General features: G+C 36.7%; 1 protein-coding gene and 1 pseudogene across 1 annotated transcript; both read left to right on the forward strand.

Moving 5' to 3' along the window:
- The first annotated feature begins 5,133 nt into the window (after positions 1 to 5,133).
- LOC103090310 (keratin-associated protein 13-2-like) lies at positions 5,134 to 8,605 on the forward strand (annotated as a pseudogene).
- A 14,568-nt stretch (positions 8,606 to 23,173) lies between these two features.
- On the forward strand, positions 23,174 to 23,692 carry LOC103090577 (keratin-associated protein 13-1-like). The gene is given in 1 exon segment (XM_082931084.1): positions 23,174 to 23,692. A coding segment is annotated over 1 exon segment (495 nt). The 5' UTR covers positions 23,174 to 23,197.
- Positions 23,693 to 23,968: the final 276 nt, after the last annotated feature.

Consider the following 23,968-nt stretch of genomic DNA (forward strand, 5'->3'; position numbering starts at 1 on the left):
AGTGATGCATGGAATCATGGAATTCTACTCTGGAACACTATTCAATGCAAATATTCTGAGACATAAATAAAGCTTTATTAGGCATTTGTATCTTAGTATAAATAAGCTTAAGATTTATTTCTGAGACAAGTTAAAGTTAAATTTGCTTTTTTCTTTGAAGAGTATTTGAATCTTGACTGCATAAGGAAATCATAGTTCAAGCTTCAATTTTGTATCAATCTTACTGAACAAATAAGGAAATTTATTAAAGTTATCTGGGACTTTTTTTTTATGGGTAGGTTGGTCAGAGGATGGTAAAGACTCATGTAGATCTAATATTTCAAGTTAGTTGTTTCAGAAACTGTTAAACATTTCTGAAAATTTACTTAAGGTAAACATTAATAATTGCTGCTAAGAATCTGTCTTTCCATCAAAAAACAAAACAAAACAAATCTATGAGTTGATTTAGGGCATAAGCAGAGAATAATCCCTACTACAAGACAGATGTATCAGAAAATACATGAAGATTCAAGTCTAGCAAACACTTCTATTCAAAATCTCTCTCAAAGAGTTATATTTATTGTTTCTTAAAAGAAAAATCCTCCAAGGAAATATTTTAGGCTTCCATTCTTTTTAAGGCAATCCATTGACCTGTACTCCAGTATGCTATCTGCACCCCTTAATTCTGATCATGAGCTCAGACATGAGAAAGCCAAGTGTATCACAGAAGAGGCAGGATGAATGCTTTGCCAATGAATCCACAATTTAATTAAGCTAAATTAATGGATATCAATAATTATATGGATTTTATAACCAGGAGATCACTGAAGAAATCAAAGACAGAATCAAAAAATACCTAGAAACAAATGACAATGAAAAAATTATGACCCAAAACCTGTGGGATGCAGCAAAAGCAGCTCTAACAGGGAAGTTTACAGCAATACAATCCTACCTCAAGAAACAAGGAACATCTCAAATAAACAACCTAACCTTATACCTAAAGCAATTAGAGAAAGAAAAACAAAAAATCCCTGAAAGTTAGCAGAAGGAAAGAGATCATAAAGATCAGATCAGAAATAAATGAAAAAGAAATGAAGGAAATAATAGCAAAAATCAATAAAACAAAACTTTTTTTTGAGAAGATAAATAAAATTGATAAACAGCCAGACTCATCAAGAAAAAAGGGAGAAGACTTAAATCAACAGAATTAGAAATTGAAAAGGAGAAGTAACAACTGACACTGCAGAAATACAAAGGATCATGAGAGATTACTACAAGCAACTCTATGTCAATAAAATGGACAGCCTGGAAGAATTGGACAAATTCTTAGAATGGCACAACCTTCCAAGACTGACCCAGGAAGAAATAGAAAATAAAAACAGACGAATCACAAGCGCTGAAATTGAGACTGTGATTAATAATCTTCCAACTAACAAAAGTTCAAGACCAGATGGCTTCACAGTAGAGTTCTACCAAACATTTAGAGAAGAGCTAACACCTATCCTTCTCAAACTCTTCCAAACTATAGTAGATGGAGGAGCACTCCCAAACTCATTCTAGGAGGCCACCATCACCATGATAACAAAACCAGACAAAGATGTCACAATGAAGAAAACTACAGACCAATATCACTGATGAACATAGATGAAAAAATCCTCAACAAAATACTAGCAAACAGAATCCAACAACACATTAAAAGGATCATACACCATGATCAAGTGGGGTTTATACCAGGAATGCAAGGATTCTTCAATATACACAAATTAATCTATGTGATAAACCATATTAACAAATTAAAGGAAAAAAATCATATGAAAATCTCAATAGATGCAGAAAAAGCTTTTGACAAAATACAACACCAATTTATATAAAAAAAAAAAAACCCTCCAGAAAGTATGCATAGAAGGAACACACTTCAACAGAATAAAGGCCATATATGACAAGCCCACAGCCAACATCATTCTCAATGGTGAAAAACTGAAACGATTTCCATTAAGATTAGGAACAAGACAATGTTGCCCACTCTAACCACTATTACTCAACATAGCTTTGGAAGTTTTAGCCACAGCAATCAGAGAAGAAAAAGAAATAAAAGGAATCCAAATCAGAAAAGAAGAAGTAAAACTGTCACTGTATGCAGCTGACATGATACTATACAGAGAGAATCCTAAAGATGCAACCAGAAAAATACTAGAGCTAATCAATGAATTTGGTAAAGTAGCAGGATACAAAATTAATGCACAGAAATCTCTTGCATTCCTACACACCAATGATGAACAATCTGAAAGAGAAATTAAGGAAACACTCCCATTTACCATTACAACAAAAAGAATATACCTAGGAATAAACCTACCTAAGGAGACAAAAGACCTGTATGCAAAAAACTATAAGACAATGATGAAAGAAATTAAAGATGATATGAACAGATGGAGAGATATACCATGTCCTTGGATTGGAAGAATCAACATTGTGAAAATGACTATACTACCCAAAGCAATCTACAGATTCAATGCAATCCCTATCAAACTACCACTGGCATTTTTCACAGAACTAGAACAAAAAATTTCACAATTTGTATGGAAACACAAAAGACCCTGAATAGCCAAAGCAATCTTGAGAACGAAAAACAGAGCTGGAGGAATCAGTCTTCCTGATTTCAGACTATACTACAAAGCTACAGTAATCAAGACAATATGGTACTGGCACAAAAACAGAAAGATAGATCAATGGAACAGGATAGAAAGCCCAGAGATAAACCCACGCACATATGGTCATCTTATCATTGATAAAGGAGGCAAGAATATGCAATGGAGAAAAGAAAGCCTCTTCAGTAAGTGGTGCTGGGAAAACTGGACAGGTACATGTAAAAGAATAAAATTAGAACACTCTAAAACCATACGCAAAAATAAACTCAAAATGGATTAAAGACCTAAATGTAAGGGCAAACACTATAAACCTCTTACAGGAAAACATAGGCAGAACACTCTATGACATAAATCACAGCAAGTTCGTTTTTGACTCACCTCTTAGAGAAAGGGAAATAAAAACAAAAATAAACAAATGGAACCTAATGAAACTTAAAAGCTTTTGCACAACAAAGGAAAACATGAACAAGATGAACAGACAACCATCAGAATGGGAGGAAATATTTGCAAATGAAGCAACTAACAAAGGATTAATCTCCAAAATTTACAAGCAGCTCAATATCAAAGAAATAAATAACCCAATCAAAAAACGGCAGAAAACCTAAATAGGCATTTCTCCAAGAAGATACACAGATTGCCAATAAACACATGAAAGAATGCCCAGCATCATTAATCATTAGAGAAATGCAAATCAAAACTACAATGAGGGCTTCCCTGGTGGTGCAGTGGTTGAGAGTCTGCCTGCCAATGCAGGGGACACGGGTTCGTGCCCCAGTCCGGGAAGATCCCACGTGTTGCGGAGCGGCTGGGCCAGTGAGCCGTGGCCGCTGAGCCTGTGCATCTGGAGCCTGTGCTCCTCAATGGGAGAGGCCACAACAGTGAGAGGCCCATGTACTACAAAAACAAAAAACAAACCAAAAAAACCCCCCAAAATTACAATGAGATATCATTTCACACCAGTCAGAATGGCCACCATCAAAAAATCTACAGACAATAAATGCTGGAGAGGGTGTGGTGCAAAGGGAACCCTCTTGTACTGTTGGTGGGGATGTAAACTGATACAGCCACTACAGAAAACAGTTTGGAAGCTCCTTAAGAAACTAAAAATAGAACTACCATACGACCCAGCAATCCCACTACTGGGCATATACCCTGAGAAAACCATAATTCAAAAAGAGTCATTTACCAGAATGTTTTTGCAGCTCTATTTACAATAGCCAGGACATGGAAGCCACCTAAGTGTCCATTGACAGATGAATGGATAAAGAAGATGTGGCACATATATACAATGGAAGATTACTCAGCCATAAAAAGAAATGAAATTGAGTTATTTGTAGTGAGGTGGATGGACCTAGAGTCTGTCATACATAATGAAGTAAGTCAGAAAGAGAAAAACAAATACTGTATGCTAACACATATATATGGAATCTAAAAAACAACAACAACAAAAAACCACACCCCAAAAGGTTCTGAAGAAGCTGGAGCAGGACAGGAATAAAGACAGAGATGTAGAGAATGGACTTGAGCACACGGGGAGAGGGAAAGGTAAGCTGGGACGAAGTGAAAGAGTGGCATGGACATATACACACTACCAAATGTAAAATCGATAGCTACTGGGAAGCAGCCACATAGCACAGGGAGATCAGCTTGGTGGTTTGTGACCACCTAGAGAGGTGGGATAAGGAAGATGGGAGGGAGACACAAGAGGAAGGAGATATGGGCATATATGTATACATATAGCTGATTCCCTTTGTTATACAGCAGAAATTAACACACCATTGTAAAGCAATTATACTCCAATAAAGATGTTAAAATTATATGGATATTTTATTGAAGCATAGTTAATTCAGAATGTTCTGTTAGTTTTAAGTGTATAGAAAAGTGATTCAGTTATATATATATGTATATATATATATATATAAAAATGTATATTATTTTTCAGGTTCCTCAGGAATTGTATAATTTATCCAAATAGAAAAAGAGTAAAAGGTTCAATTGATAGATTGTTGAGACTACTGAATGTAGTTAGTATTTGGAGAAATCCATTATCATACCCTTTTGAAGAAACACTAGACTATTTTGAATAATAACCACTGATGCTCTTGATCCCTAATGGAAGTGAAAGAAAATTTATGTAACTCTACCTGGTAAGACCAGAACACACTGCACACATGGATAAGAAGGGGAGGATATCTGAAAATGTTATCACCTATAACTCTGAAGATCAAATCATAGCAAATTCCAAGGAAAAGAAACTGAGTAGTTTCTTTCTTAGTGTATCTGAGTGCTTAAAGCATAATTAAGTATGTGATGATGTGATAAATTAAATTTAAGCAGTAACCTAGAGAGGTATGCTTGTATAAAACAGTGAGCAAGGAGGGGGGAACATCTGTCTGGACAGTGATGCATCCAGGTCTAAAAGTAATATACACTTGAAGTCCAGATCATGACGTTAAAACTCAGAGAGTCTCCTCAGAGTAACTCAGCTGAACTCAAATTTCTTGTCACCATGTCCTACAACTGCTGCTCTGGAAACTTCTCCCGCTCCCTTGGGGATGACCTGAGCTACGCAGGCTCCTCCTGTGGCTCTTCCTACCCCAGCAACCTTGTGTACGCACTGGCTGCTGCTCCCGCAGCACCTGACAGCCCTCCTGTGTGGTGTTCAGTCCCCGCCTGATGTCCTGCCTCCGCCTGAGGACCTCCATGCTCTGCAGACCCTTCCAGATAACTTATCGTGGGTCTCTGGACTGTGGGTCCATCAGAGGCTGCTCCCTGGGTTATGGATCTAGAAGCCTACTCCCTGGGTTATGGATCCAGAAGTTCCTCCTCACTGGGCTGTGGATCCAGTGTATTCAGACCCCTGTGTTATGGAGTTCATGGTTTCCCTTCCCTGATCTCTGGATCCAGGTTCTACTACCCAACATACTTGGCTTCTAGGAGCTTTCAATCTTCTTGTTATAGGGCAACCTATAGATCAGCCTTCTGTAGGTCAACTTTCTGAGTTTCCAGACCTTGTGAGCAAAATGTTTGTCTCTATTTAAAACTGCTATCATAGCCTTTTTCAGAAATGTTAGCTAACTCCTCTCTCCATCAGCTCTTCATCCTTTCTCTAGCATCAAGCACTGGCTGACAGACTAGTTCTTTCAGTGAGATTAATGAATGACCAAAATATTGAGTCCATGTCTGTAATTTTGTTGAAACAATTGGTTCAGAATTACATAAATATTTTCTTATAAGATACATGGAAATTCAGTTTTGTTTGACCTAATAAACTCATTCACTCTTGCAACTGATATGTTCTTATTGTTCTTTATTGGTTTTAAGTTTGATTTATAATCTATCTCTGAGGCTACAGGTCTTCAGAGTACTTTCTTTCTAGGAATGGGTTTGGATTTCTTCAGGAAATGGTGTCAAGCCTGGTCCATGGGGAATTTTCTGGGCACTCCATTGCCTAAGGGCTAAAAAGTGTGTGTGTCTTCCACCAACAAAACTGGTAGGATTTTTATTATTGAGTATGCCCATAATTAAGTCAATATTCTCATTATGTTTTCAAGAAGGACACCATGTGCCAACAATCATATATTATTTTGATTTTACATTTTCAAAACAGTATTGAGTTAGAGTTTGTGCAGAAGATGTCACTTCTGGTGATGAAATAGTTATAGTATAACAAATATTTGTATAAATTGGATATATTGGTATGAAAAAGACAAAATATGAAATACCATGGGTTGAAGGGCATTATGGTTGTCTTTAAATATACAGGAAATGGATTATTAAGTGTGTGTGTGTGCATGTGAGAGAGAGAGAGGGAGATCTATTCAGATCTGAGACAGGATACACTTTGGGTTTCTTTTAATTTGAACAAGTTATTTGTCTCAGCAGCTCAGTAGGGCCAGAATTCAATTAAAACTTTTTAATAGCATACTAAGTAATAACTCTCCATGAGTGGGAAAATAAATATCAAAGATTACCATTTGCGGGCTTCCCTGGTGGCGAAGTGGTTGAGAGTCCACCTGCCGATGCAGGGGACACGGGTTTGTGCGCCGGTCCGGGAAGATCCCACATGCCGCGGAGTGGCTGGGCCCATGAGCCATGGCCGCTGAGCCTGCGCGTCCGGAGCCTGTGCGACACAACGGGAGAGGCCACAACAGTGAGAGGCCCGCGTACCGCTAAAACAAAAACAAAAACAAACAAAAAAGATTACCATTTGCTCCAATCATGTGCTATGAATGTTTATTAATTTGCCTTCCTTCGTCCTCAAGCTTTTTCTAAGTGAATTTGAGAAAAGAGGGCCTCTTTTCACTTATACTCAAAAACAATCATGGCTAAGCATAAGGGTGTGGGAACCACGTCCCCTGTGTATATAAATCTGCTCAAGAGACAGAAAATAAAGAAATAGAGAAGAGGGACACAGAGGTCCCTGCTGATCCAGGAGTCTCTGGTTCCCAGCATCCTTTGAGCCAGTTTTTCATGCACTTCGATTATATGGACCAATAAAGTCTCCTTTTGGTTTAAACTAATTAAAGTAAAATAAGATTTCTGTTACATACATTTAATGTAATAATTATAATTACATAATTATTATTATAATTAATAATGTGTCATCCAGGTGCAGAGTTACTCATTGACTTTTGTATAAATAAGCCGTTAAATTTTTTATTAGTAAGATGAAAAGTTCCCATGTGTCTGAATTATTGCCATTAGCATTGAGCAAGAATTCTTCTTGAAGTAATGTGGAATGAGTAACATGTGGACTAAAGAAACCACTGGGAAAATGAATTCAAAGGGATCACACCAGCATGGCCCATGAGAAAGTCCTGGGAACACATTCAGCAAACCTAATGGAACTAGAAGCTTCTAACTTCAAGTAAGGGAAGGCCCCAGGCCCACCAAGGAGTGATGAGTAGAGAGGAACGTTTAAAACTGAGAACAACCCAAGATGGAAAGAAGGGATACCCAGTGACATAGAGGATCTAGTTCTGGAATGACTTGGAGAATTTCCCATTCTAATGGAGTCTTTGAGGTGAGAGGTCAAAAATAGAAACAAGGAGCCAAAGCGTAGGAGAGGAAATACATACATTAGAATGCCTCAATATTTAAACTTTTCAAAGTATAGTGTGAAGATTGCAGGGATCAGGCAAGATGAATACTCTGCATCCTTCATTTTCTGCATGCAATATTTTCTTAGTATCACATCACTGCTAATATCTCTCTATACTTCCCATTTTTCTTGTCTTATCTATCTCTCCCACCCTCCCCCCTCCCATCTCTCCCTCTCTCTTCCAGTGATTTTCCATCACCTATGTACACTCTGTTTTTCTCCACATCCCCCCTCTAGGTACCAGCTGACATTAGGTGGGTGACTGACTTGGATGATGGTGACAGAGAGTGTAAGGGAAGACTGGGATCTATCAGATGTTACAAAAAAGCTCAGAGTGACATAGGGCACTTGCCTCTCCAGCTCACTCTGCTCGTTCACAGCTACCCTAAGTCTAATGCCCTTTAACATCAGCTCTTTGTTCTGAACTCAGCTCACTAGATACGTTTTGAACTTTAACCTTACCTAGAGTTCTTCTCTGAAAAATGCACAAGGGAACTTAGAAAAAACCAAGACCTTTGTCTTCCAAAAGTTAGTTCACATCTAGTGAGAGAGACAAATTTACTCCCATTATCTTGGTGGGAAGCATGGGTGTGAAGGATGAGTGTGAAGAGACCTTTAGGAAGAGCCAGCTGCATAAGCTATGGCACAGTTGCTTGAAGGAATATGATGTGGGGTTTAGGGAGGAAAACTGCAAGATCTTTTTTTCATTAAACTGTGAGATGTGGACAATGAGAGGTAAGAAATTACATAATCATTAAAAGTGTGATTGCCTAACCCTACAGGTCCAGGAAAAGAGACAGAACAACACTTACGACTGAAAAAACCTGAGCTTTGTGTCTGGGTTGACAAGATGTCGATGATCAACCTTAAGATTTAACATGCAGGAATGATTTGGGGGCTCATGTTTTTCTCAGGTTGCAAAATAAATGTGATTATTTATGTGAGTGGGGACTAATTCAGTTGCAAATAGCAGTCTAATAAAATGCTAACACACACAGGGCAGAGTTTAGGAATGAAGTCTATAACTTGAGAGACAGTGCAATCCAAGAGAATGTGAGTTACAGTTCAAGTTTAAAATATTTTACCCAGCTACTCAACAGGAAATTATACCTCTCACCATGTCTTACATAGTGCTGCTCTGGGAATTCCCCTAACTGTGCCCTTAGAGATCTTCTGATATCCTAGTATCCTGCTATGTTTGTTCTAATCCCATTAATCTGGTTTCTGGGAGCATCTCATTCTTATGGGGACACTCAGTTCAGGGTTGTGCAAGTGATGGCATCCTTCAGTGTTGCACCTCAGTCTCTCTACTGTCCTCACCCTAGCCCTGGTCCTTGTCTGCATATACCTCTGCTCTCTAATAATGCCCTGTGTTGGCTGTCACATGCATGTCACTTAAGAACTGCTGCATTTTGCAGTCCCTGCCAAACTTCTGACATGGAGCCTTTGGTCTAAGGACTAAACGGTTGCCAGCTAGAGGTTGTGGACTCTGTTTCTGCTGCCCAACCTACTTTCCCTTTATTTATTTATTTTTTTAAATTAATTTTTATTGGAATATAGTTGATTTACAATGTTGTGTTAGTTTCTGCTATACAGCAAAGTGAATCAGTTATACATATATCCATCAACAAAGGAATGGATAAAGAAGATGTGATATATACATACATTGGAATATTACTCAGAAATAAAAAAGAACAAAATAATGCCATTTTGCACAAACACACTTTCTTCTATAAATTGTTTGTATATTTTACTAAGAAGTCTATATATATGGATTACTCATCAAACTGCTGCATGATCAAATTTTTCATGCAAAGGCTACACAAGCTTCTAATGATATTAAACCCTTCCTACACAATCAACTGTTGTCAAATATGAATATTCTCTTACTGGACTGTGGTCTTTCCCCTGGATCAACTGTACTTGTTCTAAGATCCCCCTTATAATAGGACAAGTAGCCATCTACTAAGAGAAAAGTAGCCTTTGTCCTTTAACGCTTCCATTTGATTAATCCACTAAAAATTATTAAACCTTAGAATGTTTTATATCAAGGCTTATTTTTGCAATGAAGTAGATCCTTACAAGCAAGTAGAAAATGACAGAGAAAAATAAGATTGTGGAGATTTATCTCATGGGCATCAAAACTGTCATTAGTGTGTGTATTCTGGTGTATTATTTGAATACTCTGGGTTTTAAATAAATATTTCTTTTCCTGTGAAATATACGCTAAATTTTCAACTTATAAGAATGTGGTTATATATAGGATTACTATAGGTAGATTAGAGTTCTGAAATCTCTTAATTTTCTTTTTTATGATGCCATATAAAGGAAAATAAAGTAAAAAATATATTTGGAGTTAGGCTCCATTTCTGATTCTTCTGCTAACAAGATTTTGATCTTAGAGATATCCTTGGTGGCCCAATGTTTAAGAATCTGCTTGCCAATGCTGGTACACGGGTTCGAGCCCTGGTCCTGGAAGATCTCACATGCTGTGGAGCAACTAAGCCCATGAGCCACAACTACTGAGCCCGTGTGTCATAACTACTGAAGCCCATGTGCCTAGAGCCTGTGCTCTGCAATGAGAGAAGCCACCACAATGAGAAGCCTGCACACTGCAATGAAGAGTAGACCCCACTTGAAGAGTAGTCTCGGATCTCCGCAGCTAGAGAAAGCCTGCACACAGCAACGAAGACCCAGTGCAGCCATAAATAAATAAATAAATAAATTAATTAATTAATTAATTAAATGGAGACATTATATTTAAGAAAAATAGATTTTGATCATACACTCATCACTTAACTTCTTTGTGTATCATCTTCCTTATATGTAAAATGAGATGGTACTTGATGATCTGTGATCCCTAATAATCCAACATTACTGACATATCCATATTTTATATGATAACAGTAGGTTAATAGTGGCATGTGAGAGGTGAGCTGTTAATGTCCCCCATAATAGTTTAAATTCCTCTATGTTGCCCGGGGAGGGAAAAACAGAAGGAAAATATTTAAAATGTGATGCAATGTAAAACATAATAGTGTTAGGAGAGAACTTTTCAAAAAAGTAAAATGAAGATCCTCATGCAAATGTAAAACACACATATTAAATATTTTATTTAACTCATTAATGAATGAGGGGGTCACCATTAAGAAGCCACAACTGGTTCAAAGGGAACTCAAAGAATACACTTATATAAGCTGTCAGAGATGCTGAAATAAATTTACAAAGATAGATACAAAGTGGTTACTGTACACAGAGGAAAAAAATCAATGAAACCCCACTAGACAGAAACCATTTTTATTTTAACAGACAAGAATCATTTGCATTATTATCAATTTTCTACAGTGTATAGAATTATACAAGAGATGAAAAGCAATGAAAAGGGGCAATACCCTGAAACATGAACTAGATCAGCCACAGGGTAATTCATTCCAATGTCCCTCATTTCAAAGTCTCAGAGTTGTTTTTTTTTTTATCTGACAACAGAATGTGAAATCAGTAATGTTCACTGTAAAACATAGTAATAGATGTATTGCAACAGTGTAAACATCATTTTTTTCTTCATTATAGAAACTAAGGAGAAAAAATAAATTACATGATATCATAGAAGGATCTAGTCTATTTTATTAGTGTACTCTTTTCTAGAGGTACTCCATCTGCTTGTAATTTGGAGGAAAAGATGATTACATAGGGGTGCAATATTATCACTTCCTGCCCTATTCCATCCTTCACATCACCTCAATCCCTACACTACTAATGTCAGTTTTACTCATCTTTAAAAACTTCGAATTTAATTAACTTAAATAACATACTTAAATATGAAAGAGCAAAATGGAGGCCCATATTTCTGATTCATTACACTTTTTTATTTTTCTAACATTAAAAAGTTAACCATTAAAGAAACAGTTCTTCATCTGGGTTGTGGTCATGGTTACGGGAAATCTAGACATGAAATATAACTATTTAGAACTATATACATACGCAAATGAGTGCATGTTTAAACTGGTAAAACTGAATGAGATCTGTAATCTAGCTAACGGTATTGCAGTGATGTCAATTTCCTGGTTTTGGTACTGTAGTATAGTTGGATAAGATGTCACTTTTCGGGGAAGCAGGGTAAGGGTTAAAGGGATTCTATGAACTATTTTTGCAAATTTCTGCAAACCTATAATTATTTAGAAAAAAAGTTTAATGAAAGTTAACTGTATGTTGAGAACATAAGTAGGCTATTGATTGGCAAAATGTGTTATAAGTTGTATAATGGATGTTTCTGGAAGATTCATATAGGCACACTAAAGTCTGTCAGTTAAAGTGACAGGATGCAGTTATCACTGATGTATGGGAGCTCCTAATCTGCTAAGGGTGAATGTGGGCCTTGGGAATAAAGTGAAAGGATTAGACATTGCCCAGAGATTTTCTTTTCTTCCATGTTCCATTCGTGTCTATTTCAGAATTTGTAAGATTTCCCCATGAATCTCTATTTTGTTTCCTGATGGAATCAGTCAAATCTTTCCACTCCCATCAATCCCAAATGACTAAAGTCCCACTTGCCAATGTTTATTTCTTGGAACACTGTTCTTAAGGGATATTAGTAGATGAGATACAGTGTTTGCATTTACACATGAATATTGGACTAACCAAGTTAATCAGGTTTGCTTTCTTCCCCTTTCAGAGTTTTTAATTATGCTTAAGCATATTGTGAATTTCCAAATGAAGAGGGGAGAATTAGTGTTTCCTTCCCTCTCTTCTCCATGGTGAAGTTGGCAGAGACACAGCATGAGTTTTCCTAAGTTTTGTGGCCCAGATAATATTGTAATTTTTAGTAATAATTATTTTTAATCAAAATCCATACTCCAGGTAATGAGTTATTTCTCTTATTTCAGGGAATTTCTGAAGAGATAATAACTAAATTTGTTTTTGAAATACACACTCCTTTTGGTACTTTACCAGAAAAATAATCCCAGTCACGTAATTGAAAAGGAAGCTGTTATCACACTCATAATCATAAAAAGAAGTGAATAGTGGCTGATTCTGTGTTTTTAACAGCTTACTCTTCCTGCTGGGCAAATGACCACAGAGGTTAATGTCTTGACCATAAAATTGATTCCAGGGGGCTACACTTTCTGTGGGTGAATATTGGATATTGCAAGGTGAAACGGTGTCATTGATTGTTCATCTTCTCCAGCTTATAAACCAAATTTGAAAAATGCTTTCGCTTCAACAATTTTAGGGTGATTTTTCACGGTCTATCATTTCACGAGGTAAAGCAAGAAAAACAAACAGTCAAACCACATTTAGCACATCCTCTGGAGCTACAAACTTCATTCTGGGATAGTGATGTGGAAATGTTCTCTTAATCGATTGTCGACATGTGGGGAGGAATGCTTTGTGCAGCAAGCCTGTCTTTATTGAAGTCATAAGATGGAATTCTACCCAGCAAGTTTTTCATTTTCAAATTCTAGACAAGAATGTGGCGCGAATTCGAAAATGGCTTGCCTTTACTTTCCTACCCAACACCTTTTGTCATGTGGTTTAACACTTTGCCTAGGGTATTATCCTCTTTTTCTCCATTTTAATCCTATTTTTAAGTGTTCAAGAGCTTAGTAATAAAACTTCAACTCATCTGTGTCATGCATTTGGTCCTCAGCATTTGTTAGCTTTATATTGTGGCTTAACAAACAGAAGGTAGGCTTGGGTAATGAAATATCTCAAGACAGAGAGATTTGGTCTCATTTTCTGGCTTTATAAAGTTTTTACTAAAATAATTTCTTACACATTACTTAACATATCAATATGCTTTTTTTTCCTGAAAAGTGAAAATAATGCTACTTAATTCATAGAGCTGTTATGAGGAATATATGTGAGAATTATGTAATGAAGAGTAGGAGTGTTTAGATTTTGAATTTATGGAAGGTATCGTGCCTCAGATGTCTTTGTTCATATGAGCCCATTTCCCTTGATATATGATGTGATTATCATATATTTGGCAATTAGGGTTAACATATTTATCTCCTTTTAGCAAGCAGGAAGAGCATACAATAGGCTTTGGTCTGCATTACTGAGATTTCAAAATGTATGCAAAGGACATCTCTATTTCAAGCATGAGCAAAACAACTACTGCTTTTTCAAACATGGAGAAAAATAAATGTGTGTTCCAAAGTTTACTTGTAACTAGTTTAATATATTTTCTTGCCTAAACCTTCACTGATTGCTATGTTGGGTGAGAGCAAAACAGGCAAAAAATATTCAAACCTTCCTTAAAAGGGTCCTTACCAGTTGAGATACTACTTTGGATAAATCTCTATAAATCACTGTAGCATATGATGAGAGACACTGAAGTCAGAAAAACATGACTATGGAAAAAAAGCTCCACATATTAGCCCACCAGCTTCTGTTTTTGGGGGGTAATAGTACCAGTCATATCTCTATCATGATTCTCTTGGGAATGCCAAACAGAAAATTGCTTACTAATGGTCTTGAAATTCAAAACAAATGAATACCATAAGTTATTATCATTGCTTCTTGAACTTTGAAGTCTTGCCAATATGAGTAGAGAATGAAGGCCCATTGCCTTCAACCTGCTGAAACAATGTAGAATTGATACTGTCCGAGGAATTCCTGCCTGTTGTTATGCACACGGTTCCTGAATAGCAAGCCTCTTTGGTAAGTCATAACGTGTTTATTAGCAGTGACTCCTTCACAAAATGCAACTGAAACTAGGATAGCTCATCTGATATTAGGTACAGAGTCGCTAGGGATCAAGCCCATTAATAAGACAAAGGAATCAGTGCTGTCCTGTCTGTTAACCAACTGACATCCCAACCTGGGCCTGGGCTCCCTGGCAACCCTCCAGATAACGAGATCACTTGATCCTCAAAATGCCTCAGTCTGGGTCCCCACTTTGGTTTCCCCACGTAGAGAATTTCCGAGTTTTCATGCTTCAGAGTGAGTCCTTAGAATATGTAAGCATTTCGATAATAATGATTTTTTTTACTTGGACATCAGTTTGTCTGCTTTGAGAGTAAAATTTAAACTGGGTTTAAGAAGAAACACTATGTATATTTGAATCCCTTGATTCTAACAGTTATTGGCTATTTGTCTTGTACATATTGTGGAACCTCTCAAAAATTCAATTTCCTTAAATGTAAAATAGAGATGATGATAGTATTTATATCACAAGATTACAATGAGGAGCAAATGATAAGATATGCGAAGCAACTAGAAGAGTTCCTTGAATACAGAAACCACTCTATAAATATTACCTATTATTAGACTATAAATGTATGTAACTTATGTCCAAAAAAATAAATACATATGGCTCCCTTGACCTAACTCTCTGGTGAGCCATAAACATCATATCTTTCATTTTGCCCAAAACCAAATATTTATGCTCTCAATTCCTAAACATTTTAAATACACAATAAAGTATACAGTAGAATACTCCATTCCCTCCCAAAACTCATAAACATGCAAATAAATATGTTTTAATCCATTTTCTTTATATAATTTTTTAGCTTGGGTGTAACCTAATTTAGCATTTTCTTAATCCTTTATTTGTTTATTTATTTATTTAATGTTTCTTTTATACTGTGATTTTCCTGGGCAACTTATCTCTGCCTTTAACTCTTGGTCTTCACTAGTGTCTGTCTACCCTCAAGCCACCAAATTCCTATAGTTAGGTTAATCAAGGATCTTTAGATGTAATGCCCACTCTCATATAATACAGAAATGCGACTATCTGAAACATTGCTTTGGAATATTTTTATTTATTCAGCAATTTTCAATGTGCTTGAAGAAAATAATTTGGTATTTGCTTTACTGCTTATAAACACAGCCCCTAAGGGGCCATTAAAAATTTACATGCTATAAATTTGATAGTAGATTACTTTTGAAAAGTATTTGGGCTAAAATTTCCATCTTCTTTTATAATATAATTTAAGTCCACTTATATGAGGCATTCCATATTCATCCAGCTGGTAAGGAGAGCCAAGCAGAATTATTTTTCCATAAAACATTTGATTCTTACAGAGTATCATGATCAGGCAATGATATCATTGTCTTTTATGCACCATTTATATCACACATATCAGTTGTTACTGAGCATAAGTACATGCTTTATAATATGGGACACCACACTGGGAATGATTGAGTAAAGAATTGCAATAAAATATAATGCTGAAAAGCAGGGAGGAAAGAAAAGACCTGTATCTCAGCATCCTGTAAATGACGCTTTGAGTCACAAATTAAACCAGCAATGATGACCAATTATTTTGAGCATGCAACAATCATCTCAAGTCCAAGGCAATACTGTAAACTGTCTTTTGGCTATAAAATACAAGTAAGCATATTTATCATGGTGTTAATCTATTTGATTGTAATTAGACAACGCACTAAGGAGATGTTCTTATGCAAATTGCAGTGTAGAAAGATACTGAGGTTGGCTGTCAAAAACATCTCACTCACAGGTTGAGAGCACATAAGCCCTCTAGGCCAGCAGGGAACATTCAGACCTTCTCTGACACTGTTAACAAATGAAGTAGAGGCAGTGATAACATGTTACAGCTGCTAGGTTGGAAACTTCTCTTCCTTTCTCTTAGAGAATTCCTGGTCTAGCCAGTCTTTTCCTGTGGCCTATCTTACCTCAGCCACTTTGTCTACTCACTGACCTCTGTTCTCCCAGTCTCCTCCAAGAAAAGTTTCTCTCTAATGACTCTCAAGAGAGCTGCTAGAAGCCCATCAGCAGCCAGAAATCATCTGTTTTTCCAGACACTATGAATTAAATGGCTCCCGGTCTTTAAATTGTCAATCCTCTGATTCCCAAAACCTGAATTATCTTCCCAGGTTCTGCCATGCAAACTACTTTCTTACTAGCGATGTCCTGCCAACTTAATACAGACCAGCCTAGAAGCCTGGCTTCTGTAAAGCAGCTTAATGCCTCTTCACGCTTCTACATGAAATTCTGTTTTCTATTTTATTCATTTACCACAATCCCCACTTCAGGATGGACTGACCACCAACTACCTAGTTTCTCTCAGAGATACATGTTCTGTCATCATTACACAATCAGAGTAGTCAAACTTGGGAAAGCACCTTAGAGTTTTGTACATTAGATATTAAAAGAAGTTACACATAAAAGAAATCATGAGGTTATTTCATATGTTCTTGTTCTCCTACAATGTGACAGAAATGTTGTTATTGAATAAATTTTCATGGAATTCAAACACATTCATCTTTCTTTGAATTTTTTAAAGAGTTTTTGGCTGACTGGGGTTGCATTTTTTTAACTACTTGGAAAAATTACTACTTGGATGACTTTGGTCATTGATTTTATAAAAAGCAATCTGTAAAACCAGAGCTAAGACAATCCATTTGTATAAGTAGGAAAATATTATAGTCTAAAATGACTTCTAATTAGAGAATTATTATTTCCTATGTAAAACATAAGATTCAAAATAATTCACAACATGTGAAATGCAAAGGGCATAAGATTCTATTCAGCTTTATATAGTAGCTGAGGGATCTTTAAGAAGAACAAAAGTGATTAGGTTTACATGCATGTAACACATTTTAAAGTCACCTATCTTCTCTTAACATACTTCTCATTTTCCAGAATCAGATGAAGGCATACCTCTTTTGGATAGGGCCCTTTCTTGTTCCCCTGCTCATCCTCACCACCCACAACAGTGTTTTGTGCTCTAATGTGTGCTTGCTGAATTGACTTGAAATGACTCTCTCTAGCTTTCAAATTCCATGTTAGTATATTGAGAAAGTTGGACAAGATGGTTTAGTTTTACAAGGGTTTATTTTTTAGCTTCTACAATGTACTGAGTACTATTGAAACTGTAGTCATTTCCATATTAAATTACAAAACAAAGCAAAACAAAATGATAATACACATATAGATATATAATATTTGATAGTGACATGATTAAAATCTAGGAGGACCATCTAACTTGACCTCCCTCCAACATTGGATACTTTTGACTGCTTTGGTTTATTTATAATGCATTTTCACCTTGATTTTGTTACACTCCCAATTTTCTTTAAATTTTACTGGCTATTCTTTCTCAGTCTTTTGTAGGCTTCTCTTACTTTGCCAATTCCTTAAATGTAAGGTTTTCTCAGGGTGCCATCTGAGACCCCCTTCTCATTTAACACATGTTGTAGAGCTTTAATAACCATCTTTATGGGAGGCAGTCAAGCACTGTAGTTAAGAATATGGGCTATTGAATCACACTGTCAGGGTCTGAACCCAACCGGGGGCCCACTTGTACTCTTATGTGACCCTCCAATCCATTCTTCTCACTGCAGACAGAGTCATCTCTGTAGGAGGAAAATTTGATCTAATTATGTCCATATTTATAACTTATCAGTGGCTTCTCATTGTTACAGAACCCCATTCCCTTGTCCAAGCCAATGGGGACAGATGAGTTTTGGAATCCAGTTTTTTCAGACTTTAGAATGGTAATAGAATGTGTAAACTGTATGTAATATAATAACCCAGGTAGTATCTGGGAAAAAAACCTATAATCAAACATATTTGTTTATTTCTGAGGCACAGTATATCCACACTAAGAAGAGGAAGAAAAAAGTATATGCACATTTTCCATTAGTTTGATCATGTCATTCTATCCAGAGAACAGAGAATGCCTTCTTTCACCACCAAATTAGTTCTAAAGGATGTTTTTGATTTTCAAAGTGTTTTGGACTTTTGAAGAATGTCCAGAGCCCCTTGTCATCTGGCTTATGTCTGTCTCTGGTCCCGCCTGTTATTTTCTCTCTTCCAAGACTCATCACTGATGCTGAGCTTCTTGAAAAAAGATTCTCTTGCCTGACTGACTTCTTTGCCTTCAGTCTTAAGCTAAGTGGAAGTAATCTAGTATCTTTTGAAGATAAAATTAGGGCATAGAGACACTAGGTATGAACTAATTGGGGGTCAGATCATAAGATGATTTGTATTAAAGACTTAGGAAATTGAATTTGAGTTTGAAAAGACCAACATAGACTTTAGAAAAAAAAAAAAACATTGTGAGAAATGCATAGGAAATAGGGTTGAGATAGGCAAGACCAGAGGCTCTGGAGACCACCTATAATAACAGACAAATAGTTGAGTTATGGCCAGATAGAAAAACAAAGGATTTTACCATTTTTGGAGATTAAAAAAATAGCAAGGTATGCTTATCCAAGATCAGATACAGGAAGTGAGGAAAAGGGAGGTCATGGATATATCCCAAGAACTGCATAGATGGGTTACTGTAACTATAATAGTGTGCAAAAGAATTAGAAGTTGTTCTAATTCAGGAGATGGCTTAGGAAAGCAGTTGAGCCTCTGCTGGGTTTAATGTTTTTGTGAAACATCCAAAGGGATATGTGGATCAAGCAAAAGTTTGGAGGGAGAGAGACAGGATAAGATAGAAGATAGGTGATGATAATCCCATCAATTCCCTAATTTATCCATTAAGTAAGTATTTGTTGAGAAACAACTATGTAACTTTGATTATTCTTGAGCTGAGGATTCACTGTTGAACAACAAAGAGTATATTTTTTGTCTCTCCCAAGAGATTACAGTCAGAGATGTGCCACTTAAGAAGGGTCATAGACCAGGTAAATCAATGGTGTTATCAGACCTATGTTTTGGTTAAGCTAACATCTTTTAATCATGCAGGAGTTCTTAATGAATGAAGCAATGCACTCATTTACTTGACATACATTATTTGTCTCACGGCAGATGGTAACTGACTCCCATGGACTGGTTTGTTTAGGTTCCTCTGCTCTAGCTTAGAAGACAGTCTAAAAAATCAATATGTTATAAAAATAATAAAATTAATTACAGGGTTGATAGCTATCATAACAGGAGAACCTAATTTATTCTAGGATATGGTGGATAGGAAGTAAGGAAGGGCTTAATTATCTTAATTATCCAGATGAAGAAAGAACATTCAGGGCACAAGAAACAGCATGTCCTTGTGGTAGGAAAAAGCTTGAGCTATGTTAATTATGGAACAGAGGTAGTGTGTTTGGGAGAGAGGGAAAGGGTATGGTGTGAAGATGAGGTTAGAGACATGTTCATGCAACCTTACAAACCATGTAGAGGATTTGTGTTTATCATATGTGTATTAGAAAACAATGGGGAAGTTTTAATCAGGACAGTGACAGGACTTGATTTTTGTTTTAAGAAGATTGATCAGGCAGAGATAGAGAGAAAAGATTGGAGGAGACACTTTTTTTTGAAAATGAAATAGGCAATGTTGAACATTTTCAGTAGTCCCACCAAGAAAGGAAACTACCTTGAACTAGAACAGTGGTTCTTCACCAGAACTGCTTTAGCCCTCAAGCAAGTTTTGAAGACATTGGTAATTGGCATAATTTGTGTGTGTGTGTGTGTGTGTGTGTGTGTGTGTGTGTGTTTGTGTGTGATGTGTTTCTGGCATCTAGTGGATAGAGCCAGAGACACTGCCAAATATCTTACAATAAACAGGATACTCCCCACAACAAAGTAATACCCAGTTCAAAATGTCAATGATGACAAGGTTGAGAAACCCTATACTGGAAGGAAGGCAGTAAGAGGACTGGGGAGATTTATGATAAGTTTAGAAAATAGAATGGGTCATATTTAGAGTGGATTGCATATATTAATAGGATTCCAAAGTTTCTGAGTTAAACCACTATGTGGTTCAAAATACTGCTTACTCAGACGAGAAAAAAATATTTCTTTTCTCCCTAGGGAAGAATAAAACTTCAATTTTATACACATACAATTTTGACAGCCTTATAAAATCTCTAAATTGAAATGGCTAGTAATTGGATATCTGGGTCTAGAATTTTAATAAAAGGAGGTGTGTACTGGAAATATACATTTGAATGACAAAATATGGACAGTATTTCAAGTCATGAATGGGAGCTACCTCCCCTACAGAGAAAATAAGTGGTGAGATCAGCAGTTAGCCTCAAAAAACAGGAAGCCAACTAATGGTAAATTGAATTTGGTGGAAGTTAGATAGAAAATCAGCAGAGTGATGTCACAGAAATTCATAGATGAACATATTTCAAGATCAAGAACACAGTTAACTGTGATAAATGTGGTTAAACATTTGCATAGGATCATCCCCAAAATGTCCACATTTAGCAGCATAAAGGTCACTGCTGACCATACCAGTGAAATTTCAGAAGAGTGTTAAACCAGAGAAAAACAACATGGTTATTGAAAAGACAGTAAGAATTTAGATAGTTGAGAAACTGATCACAAAAATCTTTAGAGTATTTTGTCTTTAAAAACAAGAAGAGTTATATAATCACGGAGGAAATGACAGTAAGATTTTTGGGTTGAAGATGGTTAGCTATGTCTGTAAGTCTGAGAAAACAGAGCCATTAGAATGGAAGGGGATGAAGCTGTTGGACAGAGAAAGGAATGATTGATCAAGGCCGCAAAGGTAACTTTGCTTGGCCTGGAGGTGAGGGGCAGAGATCTAGGGTCACCTTAAGCACTAAGCTGGTTATGATTAATTTGGGGATTATATTTAATTATGAAAGAGATATTTATACTCAATGTTGTATTAAAGGTAAATTTTAAAAGACAATTAGTGTGCATGCACTTATTTTAGATGAATGTAAAAATAAAAAGTTAATGATTTGATATATTCCTTCATTTCATAAATAATTTGGAGCACTCACTGTGTGCCAGATGCTTGATCAAGGAAAATTAAACCCTGTTGTTGATCCTGAGGAACTTCTGGGTACTCCACTCTTACAATGTATGTGACAGTCCTGCAAGTTCAAATGACTGAAATCTTAGTCTGCACAATCCATTTCAAAACACATCTCTTCCAATTCCTCTGTGTGTGTGTGTGTGTGTGTGTGTGTGTGTGTGTGTGTGTGTGTGTGTGTGTTTCACCCAAATGCATAGCTAATATGATACTAAGATACTTATTGCAGAAGAGTTTAAACAGTTGAGATGAACACCTGTCAGACATGAGGAATTTGATTTTGGCTTTGAGGGATGAGAAGGATTTGGGGAAGCGAGCAAGACATCTGGTAGAAATTTGCAAGCAAGACAATGGGCAGACTATTCCATTGGTGCCAGATAAGCAAATGCTGTAGAAGATTAGAGAAAAGAATCACCAGGAAGCAAATAGAAAAAATCAAATTACATAAATAGGTTTTTGCTTTCCAATTTCTAAAAGATGCTTTAAGGCAGAAGTTGGATATGACAATAAGTGAGAAAAAAGACATTTCTAAGTCTAAGACTTTTCTATCATTGATTTTTTTATAGTGATAAGGTTAATTTTAACTACTTAATATGAAGGTACATTTTTTGCTGCTTTGTCTTTCTAGAACAAAGAACAAAAGAGAAGCTCAGCAGGGAGTGAAATGAATCACTCTCTAAGGTGTCTCATTTCTCACTCCCAACTGAGTTGGCAAAGGCTAGCACACTATGAAAATTCAAGTTGTTGCAAATGTATTTCATTGGTAGTCAACTCACTCAAGGTATACTAGTTTTCAGCAATTATTCTCAGTGATAGTCTACATTGTTTGCCAAAGAATCTCTGTGTCACGTGGAAAAGGAATTCAATAACTCCATGCAGGATCAAATATGAGTTGCTTAATGATGATAAGCTAAATGAGAGGACAAATAGAAGAAGAGCTTGAAATAACTGTCTCCATGGTAACTTTGAATGCTAAAAAACATAACCGAAAGCATTAAGAATCTGGTGGCTGTGTTTGGTTTTCCATAAAAGAGGTAAGAATGTATAGGTAGGCACATCTGACAAAATGCAAATGTTATCACATTGAAATGTTTTTCTCACCTCGGTATTCATTGTGCACGTGATTCTGGGAGCTGAAAGTTTAAGGTTCAGCACAGCATTGCTCTTCCTGCTGGCTTTGGAGGTAGTCACACCTGAGTTGTTAAATGGGTGATAATTCCTATCTCATAATGTGGTTGCAAGGATTAAATGATCCCACAATCTGCAATGTTTTACACACAGTAAAGGCTCCATAAAACATATATAAATATCTGAGAGGGAGGTACTTATGACCATTAGGAGTCACAATTTACACACTCAGGCACAAAGTCAGTCAATCTCAGTGAGGAAGCAAGGGCACCATCTTTATGCATCAGGACCAACGTCTTTGAAGGCAAACCACACCTAATTTCTGAAAAAAAAAAAAAAAAAAAAAAAAAAAAAAAAAAGAGCAAAAAGAGAGAGAGAAGCAGAGTGGCTTCTATAAAGCAGAATAATTGAACAGCAGTTAAGAAAACACCGGAATGTGTTCAGTTATAATTATAGCCTAGGTTAATTGACTGTTTTCATGACAAGACATGCACAAGAACAGGGAGGGTCTGCATCACATCCAGTGTACTGAGGATATATATATATATATATATATATATATATAAACACGGCTGGGAGAAGCCAAGGATATCAGAACATCTCACAGTAACTCAACTGAACTCACATCTCCTGTCAACATGTCCTGCAACTGCTGCTTTGGAAACTTCTCCTCCCACTCCCCTGGAGGCTACCTGCGCTACCCAGGCTCCTTCCAGCCCAGTGACCTGGTCTACAGCACTGATCTCTGCTCTCCTAGAACCTGCCTGCTGGGCTTCTCTCTCTACAGTGGCTGTCAGGAGCCCACCAGGTGTCAGATGTACCATGTGGTGTCCAGTGCCTGCTAGATATTCTGCTACAATCCAAGGATCTCCACGCCCTGTAGTCCTTGCCGGTCAACTCACACTGGATCTCTGAGCTGTGGGTCCAGCAGAGGCTACTGCCTGGGCTATGGATCTAGAAGTTGCTACTCACTAGGCTGTGGATCCCATGGCTTCAGACCCCTGGGTTCTGGAATCTGTGGCTTCCCTTCCCTGAGCCATGGATCCAGATTTTGCCGCCCAGCATACGTGGCTTCTAGGATCCGCCAAACTTCTTGTTACCAACCAACCTGTATATCTGGCTTCTACTGCTGATCAATCAGCTTAAGGGTTCTAGACTGTGACTTCACAGTTATATCCCTCAAAGTTAATCTCAGCTATTATCTGGCTGGAGTCTATATTCTACTACCTAGACAAATGATAATTTTTAAAAAATCCTATTAATATTAAAATAATTTATCTCAGAGAGTATCCATTCTGTTTTCTTCTATTTTCCCCCTTACTTCTCTAGTTAAAAATAGTATAAGAGATCTCTTTTCCTTTCAAATAAACTCACTTAATCTGATATCAGTTCATAAATCTTACTATTAA

This window comes from Lipotes vexillifer, unplaced genomic scaffold (assembly GCF_000442215.2).
Source record: "Lipotes vexillifer unplaced genomic scaffold, Lipotes_vexillifer_v1.1 scaffold1152, whole genome shotgun sequence".
Taxonomy (NCBI): domain Eukaryota; kingdom Metazoa; phylum Chordata; class Mammalia; order Artiodactyla; family Lipotidae; genus Lipotes; species Lipotes vexillifer.